Source organism: Chroicocephalus ridibundus, chromosome 3 (genome assembly GCF_963924245.1).
Source record: "Chroicocephalus ridibundus chromosome 3, bChrRid1.1, whole genome shotgun sequence".
Lineage (NCBI taxonomy): Eukaryota > Metazoa > Chordata > Aves > Charadriiformes > Laridae > Chroicocephalus > Chroicocephalus ridibundus.
The window spans coordinates 24663524-24676167 of NC_086286.1; the positions used below are offsets into that span (position 1 = coordinate 24663524).

The 12644-nt window shown below is 37.6% G+C and overlaps 1 protein-coding gene across 1 annotated transcript in view; it reads left to right on the plus strand.

Moving 5' to 3' along the window:
• Nucleotides 1–11619, plus strand: part of GPATCH2 (G-patch domain containing 2) — a 130172-nt gene extending 118553 nt beyond the window's left edge. The window contains exon 10 of the mRNA XM_063328430.1: nt 7891–11619. Within this exon, the coding sequence (XP_063184500.1) occupies nt 7891–8060 (170 nt within the window). The 3' untranslated portion in view covers nt 8061–11619. The remainder of the gene's footprint in view (nt 1–7890) is intronic.
• Nucleotides 11620–12644: the final 1025 nt, after the last annotated feature.

The window sequence follows — 12644 nt, forward strand, 5'->3', positions numbered from 1 at the left end:
AGATAATACATGAGAAATTTCTGCTTAAAAAAGGCTGAAGCAGGCTTTTTTTTTCAAATTCCAAAGGTATGTCTCATTAGATAGTTATATGCTTGAGAAATAGCTATGAAACTGAGAGGTGTCAGTAGGGACATCCTCCAGGTCAGTTATGTGCTCTGCAAGTTCTGCCTGTTCTCCACCAGGTACCTTAATGAAGTGGTTCCCCACAGAGAGAAGCCACCTCCATTTTAGATGCAGTTTGTTAGAACCATCACCTTTTTCAGATGGGCTGAGGTACATGATGCAGTTTTCCTAGGACTCAACCAATAAAAGCAGTACCTGATATTTGTCGTAGAATCATAAATACCACGTTGGAAGGGACCTCAGTGATCATCTGGTCCAACCTTTTTTGGCAAAAGCACGGTCTAGACAAGATGGCCCAGCACCCTGTCCAGCTGAATCCTTAAAGTGTCCACTGTTGGGGAATCCACCACCTCCCTGGGAACATTATTCCAATGGCTGATTGTTCTCATTGTGAAATATTTTCCTCTTGTGTCCAATCAGAATCTTCCTGGGAGTAACTTGCACCCATTACCCCTTGACTTTTCCATGTGACTCCTTGTAAAAAGGGAGTCTCCATCTTTTTTGTAGCTAGTCTTTAAATACTGGAACGTGGTAAGATCTCCCCTCAGCCTTCTTTCCTCAAGGCTGAACGTATCCAATTCTCTCAACCTTTCCTCAACCTATTTCTGTTGATCTGCTTTATGTTGGTGATACCAAAGGACTTTTGTTAACCAGAGGTTTGGGAGTTAAAGTGTGCAAGGAGGAAATATGTGTAGTTTTTCCCCAGTCAATATAATTTCTTGTCCCAACTCTCCACAACAGCCTCTGAGTTGATGGTGACTAGTTTTTCTTTCTCCCAAGGGAATAGGGACCGCTGTTGCAAATAGGCCCCGCTATGGATTATGCAAAAATCACTTTTCTTAAAGGTTTGTTAGCATGTAATTTACACTTTGAATAAGGAATGAGGCCTATGCATAAACCTGATAGCTTTATGCAGAAGGTTTTTGCCACTTCGGGGGAATAAAAATAACTTTAAGATATGAGAAAATATTTTCATAAGGTGAGAATATAAAATTCATTGATAAGGTTTCCATTGCAGGCAAGTTTGGATTTCTGGTTTTTGTCTTTCTATAAAATCTTTGTAATTGGTGGAAAATTTTCTGATAAAAGCTGTCATAGGTATCTGTTATACTATGGATTTCATCAAGAAAATTTTTGCTTCTGATTTCCACTGAAGTGAGAAGAAACTGATTTATTGATTGTAAGAGAAGTTTACCTTTCAGCCTATATATTGACATTGCCAATGCTAATCTAATAACTAAGAGTTACGTTCTGATGCCTTCATTACCGATAGAGGGATCGCAGTGAGCATTGTTTGCATAAATAAATAGGCAAATAGTTATTTAGCCTGTAGTAAAAAATATGCAGATGTACTTGCCTGGTTTTAATGAATTAATCTTCATTTTTAAATTAAGATAATTTGACAGAAGATAATACTCCAAACACATAGGCACAGAATAGGCAATAGAAGTAGAACTTCACCTCCAGTACCCTGGCAATCCATCCCAACTTGGGTTAGGGTCGGATAGAGCTACCATAATGTGCGTGATCCTAATATCGGTTTAATCCTCAATCTTCCTGCTGAAATTAACGATAACTGCTCTGTGTGTTTTGAGAATATTACTGTGATTTAAATCCTTTCCCTGTGGGTTTCACTGTAAGGTTACAAGTCTTTTTGTAAAAGTCAGGGAAGGCTTATCAGAAGGGATCAATTTTGCCAAGTTTTGAGGGGGGTGAGCAGAACTTTGGAATGGTCCCCACTGAGAACGCTTCTTCCAAAATGCCATCCAGTGACAGTCTTTTTGTCAGCGTAGACACAGCGTGAAAATGACCTCCTTTCGACCCAAGTGAAAGGACAGTCTTGGGTATTCAAGAGATTCCCCTTACAGAGGAATAAATGGGAATGTAGTAATTTCAACTCTTCCCAACCAGTTTTAGTAGGAGTAAAGACTGAATGGGCACAAAGTTAACACTTTACACACAGTGTAGTCCAGTAAAGCATAGGAGAAGAGCACCTGCAAATCCATTTCCAAGTGTTCTGTGATACTGGATGACCAATTGAACCTACAGTTCAGTGTCTCAGTTTTCATCAGTGCGTGGATTTATGTTTATATATTCAAGGGAGTTGAAAATGGATTTGAATGTAGGGTCTCTGCTGCAAGAAAGAATGCATTTACCCATGCCGCGATTATGTGACAATTCCTTGAATGCCCCTTGAAGTGGGGCAGTAGGAATGAGAATATGGCAGTGCAGATATTAACAAAACTCTGCTGTGGATGCTGGGTAAATATGGATGTTCCCAACACTACTGAAGTCATAGTTCTATCCTCTCTGCCATTTTTGTCTCTCTGCTAGCTAGAATAAAATACAATGCAAGCAGACTCACCTGAACTATAATCATTCTAAGCTTATTCTTTAGACGTTTTAGATAGCCAAGTGTGAGGGATATGTAAAAGTCTGGTATAAAAATGCAATCTCAAATATTTAGCTAAATAATATGGCATTTTCATAACTTCTTTGTTTGGAGGGGTTTTTTTAAATGTACAGCCATGGTATACTGATTTTTGAAAACCACTGCAGGTAGTGGTTCTAAAAATCACAGTATGGCTGTCGGCTATGCTCATAATGCCGATTGTGCAATTATCCAAAACAGTTTGAGAGTATAAGCATCTAGGCAGTCAGATTCCCATTTTGCTAGTTAGAGAGAGCTGGCATAAAAAGATACACTACAGCAATATATTAGTCTGATTATATTCCTTGTAAAATTGTCTTGTGTATCAGGATCAGTCCCTGCTGTTCTGAGCTCATCTGTCTGGTGAGGAGTGAGAAAAGAAAAAGAATAGATGGAATATTAAATGCTTTCAGAAAATGAGGGGGAAAGCACACTAGCTTTTAAAGTGAAGCAGCATGTATCGTTTCTCCTTCCATTGGCTGTTTATCCAACATCAATACAACACTTTAGGAGCCAAATTACTAAACAAGCTGCCAATTAGGCTTGCAGTCAGCTGGATAGATTAGTGGCTAAGAGAGGCAGATACAAGATTTTCATCTCTTGAGCCAATTACGCAAGTGAATTACCATCCACAATGCTCCTTGGAAGATTTGAGGTAGAAAGACTGACTCTGCTGTGATAGACATAAGTGAGATCCAGGGTAGGGGGTAAGGGTTAGCAGGCCATGTATTGCAAAAATTACCCAAGCAAAAAGAGATCCTTCTAGGAAAGGATTTAAAGGATTTGAGGCTGCTGGGAGCGATAGAAGAGGAAATAATAGTTGTGGTATGCTCTGCAAAGGCATTGCTGTTCTGCTCACAAGTCTTAATCATATAAAAGAAAGATGAAAGGCCAAGACTATATTTATGTACAGTGTCATTTTCTCAGAACTGTTTAAAAACCCGTTTTCTTAACATCAAAAGTAGTTTGGTGGCCAGAGATGAAATTACTTCAGTATGCCTTCATTTGGTTCTTACAACTGGGGGGAGAACAAAACCAAACCATTTTCTTAGATAAGGGTTATTTAGGAGATTGAACCTAGCTGTATTCTGATTTTATTGACCCCAATATAAACCAAACATGGTTGATGCTAGTCTTATTCAGCAAATGGACCATACAAATAAATATTGTCACAGTAGTTGTTTATGGGGTCACAGTTCCTTTTTTATTCTGTAATAAATGATAACTTAATTGGTGAGCTTTTAATTTTTTTTAAACGCATTTTGCAAATCAAATGGATCTGTCAGATCAAAACTGTGCATAGGCGCATTTGTTTCCTGCTGAAGATGTTGTACACTGGTGTAACGTTGTTTCTTAAATACGAAGCAAATTTAAAACCTGAACTTTTGCAAGCTGTTGTATCCAAAAATGATTAAACAGATGTGGAGCCTGCAGCAGCATTAGACCTCTGATCTGATTTTAGCTTACAGATGGAATTAAATTAATTCATGGCAATCACTGTAAAATCAAGGGTATGGCACTGAATGCTAGTGTACTGTTTAACCAGGACATACCTGTCTCAACAGCTGTTAAGAAAAAATTACAAACCTTTATTTTTCATTGAAACCTGCCTTTCATGCCATCACAAATATTGTAACAAAATTAAACAAATGTGACAAGGTTTTTGTTTTCCCCTTCCCAGTTTTGCCTCTTTCTAGTCAGAGGTTACATATTCCATGTATGTAAGTTCATATGCGTAATGGGTATAAACCTTGAAGTGTGTCTGTTCATGTTCACAAAGGTTTGAGGATTGGCCTTTTTTCTTTTTTTGTTAAAGTCAGTTGGCAGTATTGCAAAGAGAAGGAACATAAGTGAGGGCATATTACAGGGCTATTTTTTCAAGCAAGCTACTCTTCCTCGGTGTTTGCTCCTCACTTGTGTAATGGCAGCCACTTCTACATGCAGACTACTCGTCTGGTAGACAAGGAACCCAGATGTTAAGGTTGCTAAAAACATTCTCTGTGTAGGAGATTCCTACAACTTATTAGTACCGAAACTTCCTCGTAACTCCTGGAACCCCACAAAGCCTCATCAGAAATAAACTTAGAAAAAAAATGTATCCCTGCTTCTTTTTGCATAGTCTGATTTTGCACAGTTATTTTTTGTGGGATGATGCAGTGGGTTGATTTTGCTCTTGCTCCTGGGTGGGTCGAGACTGAACACGTCCCAGAGGCAGCACAGCCGTTTCCAAAGCCAGCGCGCTTGGACCATTCTCTCCAACAGGCCCTACCAGCTAGTCCAAGAACTGCCATAGGCATGAATTAAAAACTGAACTTGAAGAGGAATATTGCAAGGACAATTACTGCTTTTAATTAGAAAATAAAAGCCCAAAGCACAGGAATGGGGGTCAGGGGAATAGCACGCAGAATAGCATGATTTTTAAGAGCTCTCTCCTGTCGTGCAGTCTATCAACAATGTGAATTTCCTTTTCCTGATTGGTCATGGAATGGAGGAGGGGGGCAATACCACTATCCATATTCTTCTGACTCAATTGAAATACGTGGCATTACAGATAAATTTTTCAAATGATGGGTTAAAATTGCAATTAGTAATATAGGCAAGTTGGGTGGATTTTCGGTTTTCCTCTATTCTTGCTGCAATACAAAGCCTCCAAATACATTATCCTTTGGACAGCGTATGTTGTCTGATCGTTTGCCCAAAAGTGAGTTGTGAAGCCAAGTTTGTGGCAGTGTCTGCTCTGCTTTTCTTTTCTTTTCTTTTCTTTTCTTTTCTTTTCTTTTCTTTTCTTTTCTTTTCTTTTCTTTTCTTTTCTTTTCTTTTCTTTTCTTTTCTTTTCTTTTCTTTTCTTTTCTTTTCTTTTCTTTTCTTTTCTTTATCTGGTGACATATAAGAATAAATCAGAACTCTTCAGGGGAGGTTTCGGTCTTCTAACAAAAGTTAGAAAAGTATGTACAGTGGTGGGAAAAATAGTTATGGTATGCTTTCTAGAAGTACTTATATATCTTTAAAAACAAAAAGTATTCTAATTATCCTGTCAGTCACCGAAAAAAACCCTAACATTGAGCTACTTCAAAAAAATACAAAAAATAGAAATGTCAGTTTATTAAATAACATGTCAGGGGACAGATTGTTCCTTAATGTATTTTTTTGTGAGGTTGCTCTTGACTGTCTTGAAAATTGAAATTCATATAGAAAGGTACCTCTGTTACAGGAAAAGGTCCGTGGTTTTTCTCCCCAAATGGTCTAACAAAAAAGTTGTTTACGTTGTCTCAGGCTATACTTCACATACCATTCCAGCAGCATTGCTGTCCTTGCCTAAGCAGCATGATGAATTGTTTAATATTTCTAGTTCTTAGACATCATGAATATACTCTTACCCTTGCTCTTTCCTGCTTGGCGGGTCTGTTGGATCTTTCTTTGCTTTTACATTTCTCCATTAATTGTCCCACAGATGTTCATTGGAACGATGCTCTCTGTTTCTTAACGTCACTTGTTGTAGAAAGTGGACTAAAACACCGTCCCAGGATTTTACCTGCAAAGCTTACCATAACTTTTGTTGAATAGTAGCCTTTTTTCTTTCCCTTTTTTTGAGCTAGAAAGGGTAACTAAGAAGGTTGCAAAGCCTGTGTTGTGCGTGCCAGGCAGTGTCAGGGACTCGTCTGCATGAAAATTACCCTGCCTGTGGGGGCCTGAAAAGAAAGAAAGTCTTGGACATTGAATTTTGTGCTGGTCAGTTCAAGAGGAACCCTCTCGGGGACTGGAGGCTGCTGACTTAAAAGCCTTTATTTTAAGCCTGGCATTAAGTATAGCTTCAAACCAACGCGTTTCTCTTTTTCTTTGACTCGGGAACTGAGATACTAGAAAGCTGTCTACCTTTTATGTAGCCAGGGTTTTACTGAATATGGGCAGATCTATAGTGGATAATGCTGGAGAACTGTAAATTCATCATCACGATCATCGTAAGGTTTTTAATGTGCGCCTCTCATTTTGAACTTCTGTCTGCGTATGCTGGTTCCACTGTGGGACTTCGCTTTTTTTGCCTGTGTGTGTTAATTGAGGCTTTTCAGAAGTGTATGTTCAACTTTCCTTGTGTTCTTGTTTAGTAAGTTAATATAATGAGCCAGCTGCTTGTCAGCGGTAAATTCTTGACTGAAGATATTATAGTCTCCAAAAACACAAAACTGTCTCCTCCTACAGTACTTTTCAAAAAGTAGCAGGCCAGAACAAATAGGTAGAAGGTTAAACAGGTAATATTTGAAGCTGGGCACATGGTGGGTTTTTTTTTTTGTTCTGTTGTCAGCGGGAGGAAGATGTTGAGCAAAGCTGAAAACAAAATCCAGCTGCCTACATGCAACTGCTTGTGTTAGTTCAAAACCTTTGGCCCTTTTAAAAAATGTTTGTATGGTGTAACTTGGTAGTTTTTACTGCAGATTCTTGAAATAAATATCATTTGTATCTCTCATGCAAGACAGTTATATATGGGAAGGCTTATCCGTGCATCATCTCCAAACTAGCTTGAGGAATTTGGTTGATGAGGAGAAAAAACAGCTTTGTTACTTGACAGTCACTTTTTTTTGTGATGTGTTCATGGAAAAAAAGAATCTATTATTAAAAAATGAATCTGTTGTATTAACACTTGCAATCCTGAGGAACTTTTCTGCAGTATGGGTGCAGCTTTTTCCCAGAGATCTTGATGGTTCAGAGAGAAAAAGTGTAAACAGCACTTAACGGCATTGACAATAACAAAAGGAAACTTGGATATATCCAATCTTTCTTACAACATTCAGTAAAAGAGAAACTGAATAAATATATAGCTGAATTTCAGCATAGTAGACTGCTTGTATATACTGTTTCTGTAACAGCTGTAATTGTTTAATCAGAAATTATTTATTGTGCTTTATTGAAAGAGGTCTTGAGCATGGATAAATACCGCTAAGAATGGAAAGATGGTCATGTTACTGTGATGCTTAGTAACTGTATAGGACAAGAAATTCAGGTAATCTTGCCTGTGATTGTTAGACTTGTGCAGGTGATGCATGTTCTTTGAGACGGATGTAAAATCCACTCTACTGGAATATGAAAGGTCTATGGCAATATTTGTCCTGCTTAAAAACTGAGTGAGTCTTTAAAAACATTAAAAATAAAGCAAAGCGTAAGACTGTATTATTTAGAATCGTATGCAGTCAGGAGGTCAACATGTGCAAAGACAGCCTGTTCTAGCAACCTATTAGACGAATTAGGAGAATAAGAAGGTTTAAAGCTTTAAGGGAGATTATCCTGCTCTTCTCCACATGGCAGGCAGCGCTGATTAATGCTGTGTGTTTCTTTAATCTCAGGGTTTGTAGGTGAAAACACCCAACCAATCCCAGAAAACAACATTGGAAACAGAATGCTTCAGAGCATGGGCTGGACCCCTGGCACGGGCCTTGGACCAGACGGCAAAGGGATGGCAGAGCCAATACGAGCCATCCAGAGACCAAAAGGACTCGGACTTGCATTTAGCTGACAGAAATGCACTCTGGCTGCCCGATAAAAGCAAAGCTTAAATTTAATTTAAAAAGACAAAAAAAAAAAAAAAAAGGAAAAAAAAATGGCAAACTTATATTATTTGTCGTGATCAGCAAATCCAGTTATTCTTCTCTCAAAGATCACTGAAGTCAAGGCGCTTCACATTAGCTACACCAGCTGCAAGGTACAGCCACAGTGACAGAACCGGCATTCGAGTCTAACTTTATAATGGTGCTAAAATGTACAAAAACTTCTACTTTTTTTATTTTCTGTGATCTTAAAGTTTGTATTAAGCATAAAATTCCGTATATTCACTTTTTTTCCTAAAAGCTTCTGACACAGCAGGTTTTAGTATATAAGCAAAATTTTTTTGGTAAGTGTAATTCCATCTCAACGGTCTTGATAAGATTTGTCGAGGAAAATGGAACTTTTTACAGCTATTGTGTTTTCCCCCTTTTCAGGCAAAGTTTCCAAACCTGGTATTTCTAGTGTTTAACAGTATTTGAGGATAAGCTGTCATTTTGCCCATAAGATATACACGTTTCCCACTGGAAGGTGATATGATATGCAATTTTGTATAAGAGCTTGAAAAATGGCTTTGTTGTCATAGGAATGCCATTCCAACACCATTATCTGGCAATGTATCACTGTCTTCCACATTCAGGCTCAAAAGCAAAGCTTTTATACTTGTTTTTACATTTACAGGATCATCTTTTTTCAGCAAACATTTTGAAAAGTTAAAGTTTATTTTGACTTTGGATTTCCTTTTATATTAATAATCCTCAGTGTTCCCACATTTAAGAGTAGTTTGAGCTTTGAACCAGGAAATTGTAATTTAAAGATGACTGTCTTTCAGTGTTTGTATTCTGGGTTCTGGCATGTTTTAAACAATGCAGTGTTCAATATTGTGTTGTCATTTGGTTTGTGATTGTGCTGGTACCAGTGAGCCACAACCTTTAAGGATCGTGAACAGAAAAAGGGCAAGGAGAAGCAGGATTAGGGTGGAGGAAAGGAAGGAAAAAGATACTTTGATGGCATCTCACAAATCTAAGCTAGCAATTTAAAATCAAGAGGAATCATTAAGTGTTTTAATCAGTATCCTAATGTATCTAATGTCAGCAGAAGCAATTTCATTAAGCACTAACCAATCAAGTTCCTAGGGTACTTATTGGTCTGCAGTGTAAAACAAATTCCACTTTAAAATTAAATGATAGGGCTGAAGGAAGCTGTTGTTCAGATGGACTAAGGAGAAAATCCTGCCCCCCCTTGCCCGCCCATGTAGTAGCTGGCAATATTTACCCTGACTGCGGAGGAACAGGATTTGATTCTCCAGTCTTTTTTTTCTTCAAGAGGAGGAGGTCTCCCTTCCTCTGCACCCAAACTGCAGAGAAAAAGACTTGCTTCCAGATGCTTGCAAAGATATTTCCTTAGACTAAAAAGAGCACAGCTTCATTCGTGTGACTGTGAAATAGAGCGATGACTTTTAAGAAGTGTTTTTATTGCTTTTCTTTTTCTCTCAACTTCACCCATTTTTCCAGAAAAAAGTAATACTAGGAAAAGAAGTAGCAGCAGCATTATAGCATTGAATTTGCTTAAAAGAAATATTCATGCCTTCCACTGTGAGTACTGTTGGTTCGGGAACATTGTTTCACCATATACATAGCGTAGAGTAAAAGGTTAGTTAGTACCTGATACTTTTTTAATGATAGCTGAGTGCACATGTTCTCTGAGTTTCAGGAGAACTATTGCTGTTTAAATACTTGGTATGATTGTGTTGGATTGCTTTCTGAAATGATAAGAAATTCAAACAGACACGGGATTTATAATCAACGCATATACTTTTTATTGGAAGGTTTTGGAGCATAGCATAAGGTGAGTTTGCCACTTCAAATATGTCTTGCACAACTAAACTGAATTAAATACATTCTGTATCCAACAAATTTCAGGGCCACATTCTTGCAAAGGGCTGAGAGCCTGGAATTCTGCAGCTAGCAGAGGTGCTCACTTGTGTAAGTGTTATTTACAAAAATGAATTTATGTGGCATGCTCCTGTTCTTTCAATGCAATGTGCACTGACAGCAAGTGAATTCTAAAGCCGTCTTTGTATTGTACACCGCAATCAGAAATTTCTTAAAAAAATTTTCAACATGTGAATTGTGAAAGTGAATCTTTAACTTCTGGTGTTCCAGCTCTGTTTGCAAAATTGTAAAGGAATATTGATTCTCTGTTAAAATTCCGTTGTTGTGCTTTCTTTACAACACCTACATATCTTGGGCTGGAAGTTCTAAGTATGGCACATAAAACACTTGTTTGAAGTATTTCTGTGCAATTTACCGTAGCAGTAGTTCCTCAAGAAATCAGTCTGCGTCTCCAAAAGTACTTGAAAATGTTTCCTGTTTTAAAAAGATAAGAGGGAAATAATGGATATATGTTGAGAGAAAACCTCTTTAGCCCATTCAACTCCATTCATTCATACCGATATAGTGAAGCAGCCAACCTAGTAAACAACCATAATGGAAGAACTATTTAGTCGGACTGGAAATCTTACAACTTTTTGTTTTGAATCATTCTGTTAGTGAGAAACTATTAGACATTAAGACTAGTCAATAGAGATAGATACACCTTGTCTGTTTTCCAGCAGATATTCTCATAGATGCCCCAGCTGACAGTCAACTTTGTATGTTAGAAGCTGGAGAACAAAGTGATTTGTTAAAATACTTTAATGTAGTGTTTTCAGACATTTTTATGTTGCAGTAAAATTCCCATTCTGACTTACACTATCATTTAATTTCTGTTTTTCCACATCTCACAGGAGTGGTTTTAAAGATATTCCAGTAGTGTGATTTTGCACAATTAAAACTAGTGTTAAGCAACAAAATAAAAATGCATTGTACGTTTTTCTTTTTTAAGCTGTTGCAATGTTAGTTGGCTTTGAACCAAGTCAGAGTACTTGAGTTGTTGTTTTTATTCTTCAGGAACTTTCCCATACCTAACTTGCAATCATACTATCATACCTGCTACAAAGCTGGCTTACGTTATTTTAAAATACATATGTAAGTATTTTCAGATAATAATTCCTACTGGCTGTGACACTGAAGTTTTTTTGCCTACATAAATAAATACGGGATCATCTTGTATCTAAAAGTTACCTTCCATCACTCACCAGATTCTTTCCACGTAGATGTTTGATTAATCAGTAGCTCAGCTGTTGCCATAATGTTCTGCCTATGCAGAACGTTTAGTGAAGAGAAGAGGCATTACGTATTAACAGCATTACGTTTTGCTGCGTGTTCCATGGTGTCTCAAAGTTCTGTGAATTGAGCCATTAACTGTTAATAAAAGAAACCCGTGAGCAGTATCCTATTTTTAAATAAATTTGTCGAAGTCAGGGAAGCATTATCAATATGCTCATTTAACAAGTGTGTCCCTGCATTTGTCTTTCTGCAATTAGGTCAATAATGGATGTAGAATGGCAGTAAATAGCTAAATAATATGTATAGAATGCTTTGCTTCAATAACACAAATGCAAGATGAAATAAAATAAAAAGACTCCATTCTTCATGGGTTTTGTATGTTCTTTTCTTTACACTGCGTGTTTCAATAGCATTGTTATTACCAGGTGAGTATAAAAACGTGCTGTTTCTGAAAATATAATTAAGGTTGCTAATATCTGGTAGCAAGCAGATGCATATTATGCTAAAGCTATTATACTACACAGAATCATAGAACGGTTCAGGTTAGAAGGAACCTTAAAGATCATCTAGTTCCAATGCCCCTGCCATGGGCAGGGACACATATAGTATTGTACGTACCTTTTTACTAGTGCTTCGTTTCTAGGTCGTTATTACCAGCTGAAAAGATTACACCACGACATCAAGAAATGCCTTAAGATGTTTGCAGTACCTTTGTTATCATATTCTTCTAAGACATTGAAATACAGATTCTCTTCGCTCTTTAAGTGTGTGTATTCTTTGATAACTGTGACAGGACCTTGTGCTTTCCCTTCAAACAGTTCTCCAAAACTCTTCCTCCAAGGAGAACTCTCACAACCTTTGTTTTACCTTCCCTCTCCCTACGCTCCCAGGGCGGTTACAGTAAAGGCGTATCAGAAACGGGGATCCCTTCCCTCTTACTCTAAAATCAAGAGGCTTTTTAATTAGACTTTCATCCCTAGCGGAGTGTTCAGGAGCAGTGGCAGAGTTAGCACACAGCAGCGATTGCGTAACTAAGTTACCCACCATGGAGTCCCATACCTAAGGGCAGTGTGTGTGTTCAGCCTGAAAAAACAGACTCAAAATTTTCTTTATCAGCCTGTAGCCCATCTGTAAAGCTAATGTGAAATGTTAAAAGAGAAAACGGCATTTTTAAATATTGTTATATGGTTTTGCTTTGAATTCTCCCTGGAAAAGGTTTTATTGTGGTCAAGTAGGGTTGTTTTTTTTTACAGGTATGGTATTTAGCATTAGGACTTTTTTTTTTCGTTTGTTTGTTTAAATGATCTCTCTGTACCAGAAATGTCTTGGAGAAGGTGCAGCAATTTCTGTGTGGATGTTCTGATTTTCTCAAGTAGGGTTTTTTTTTT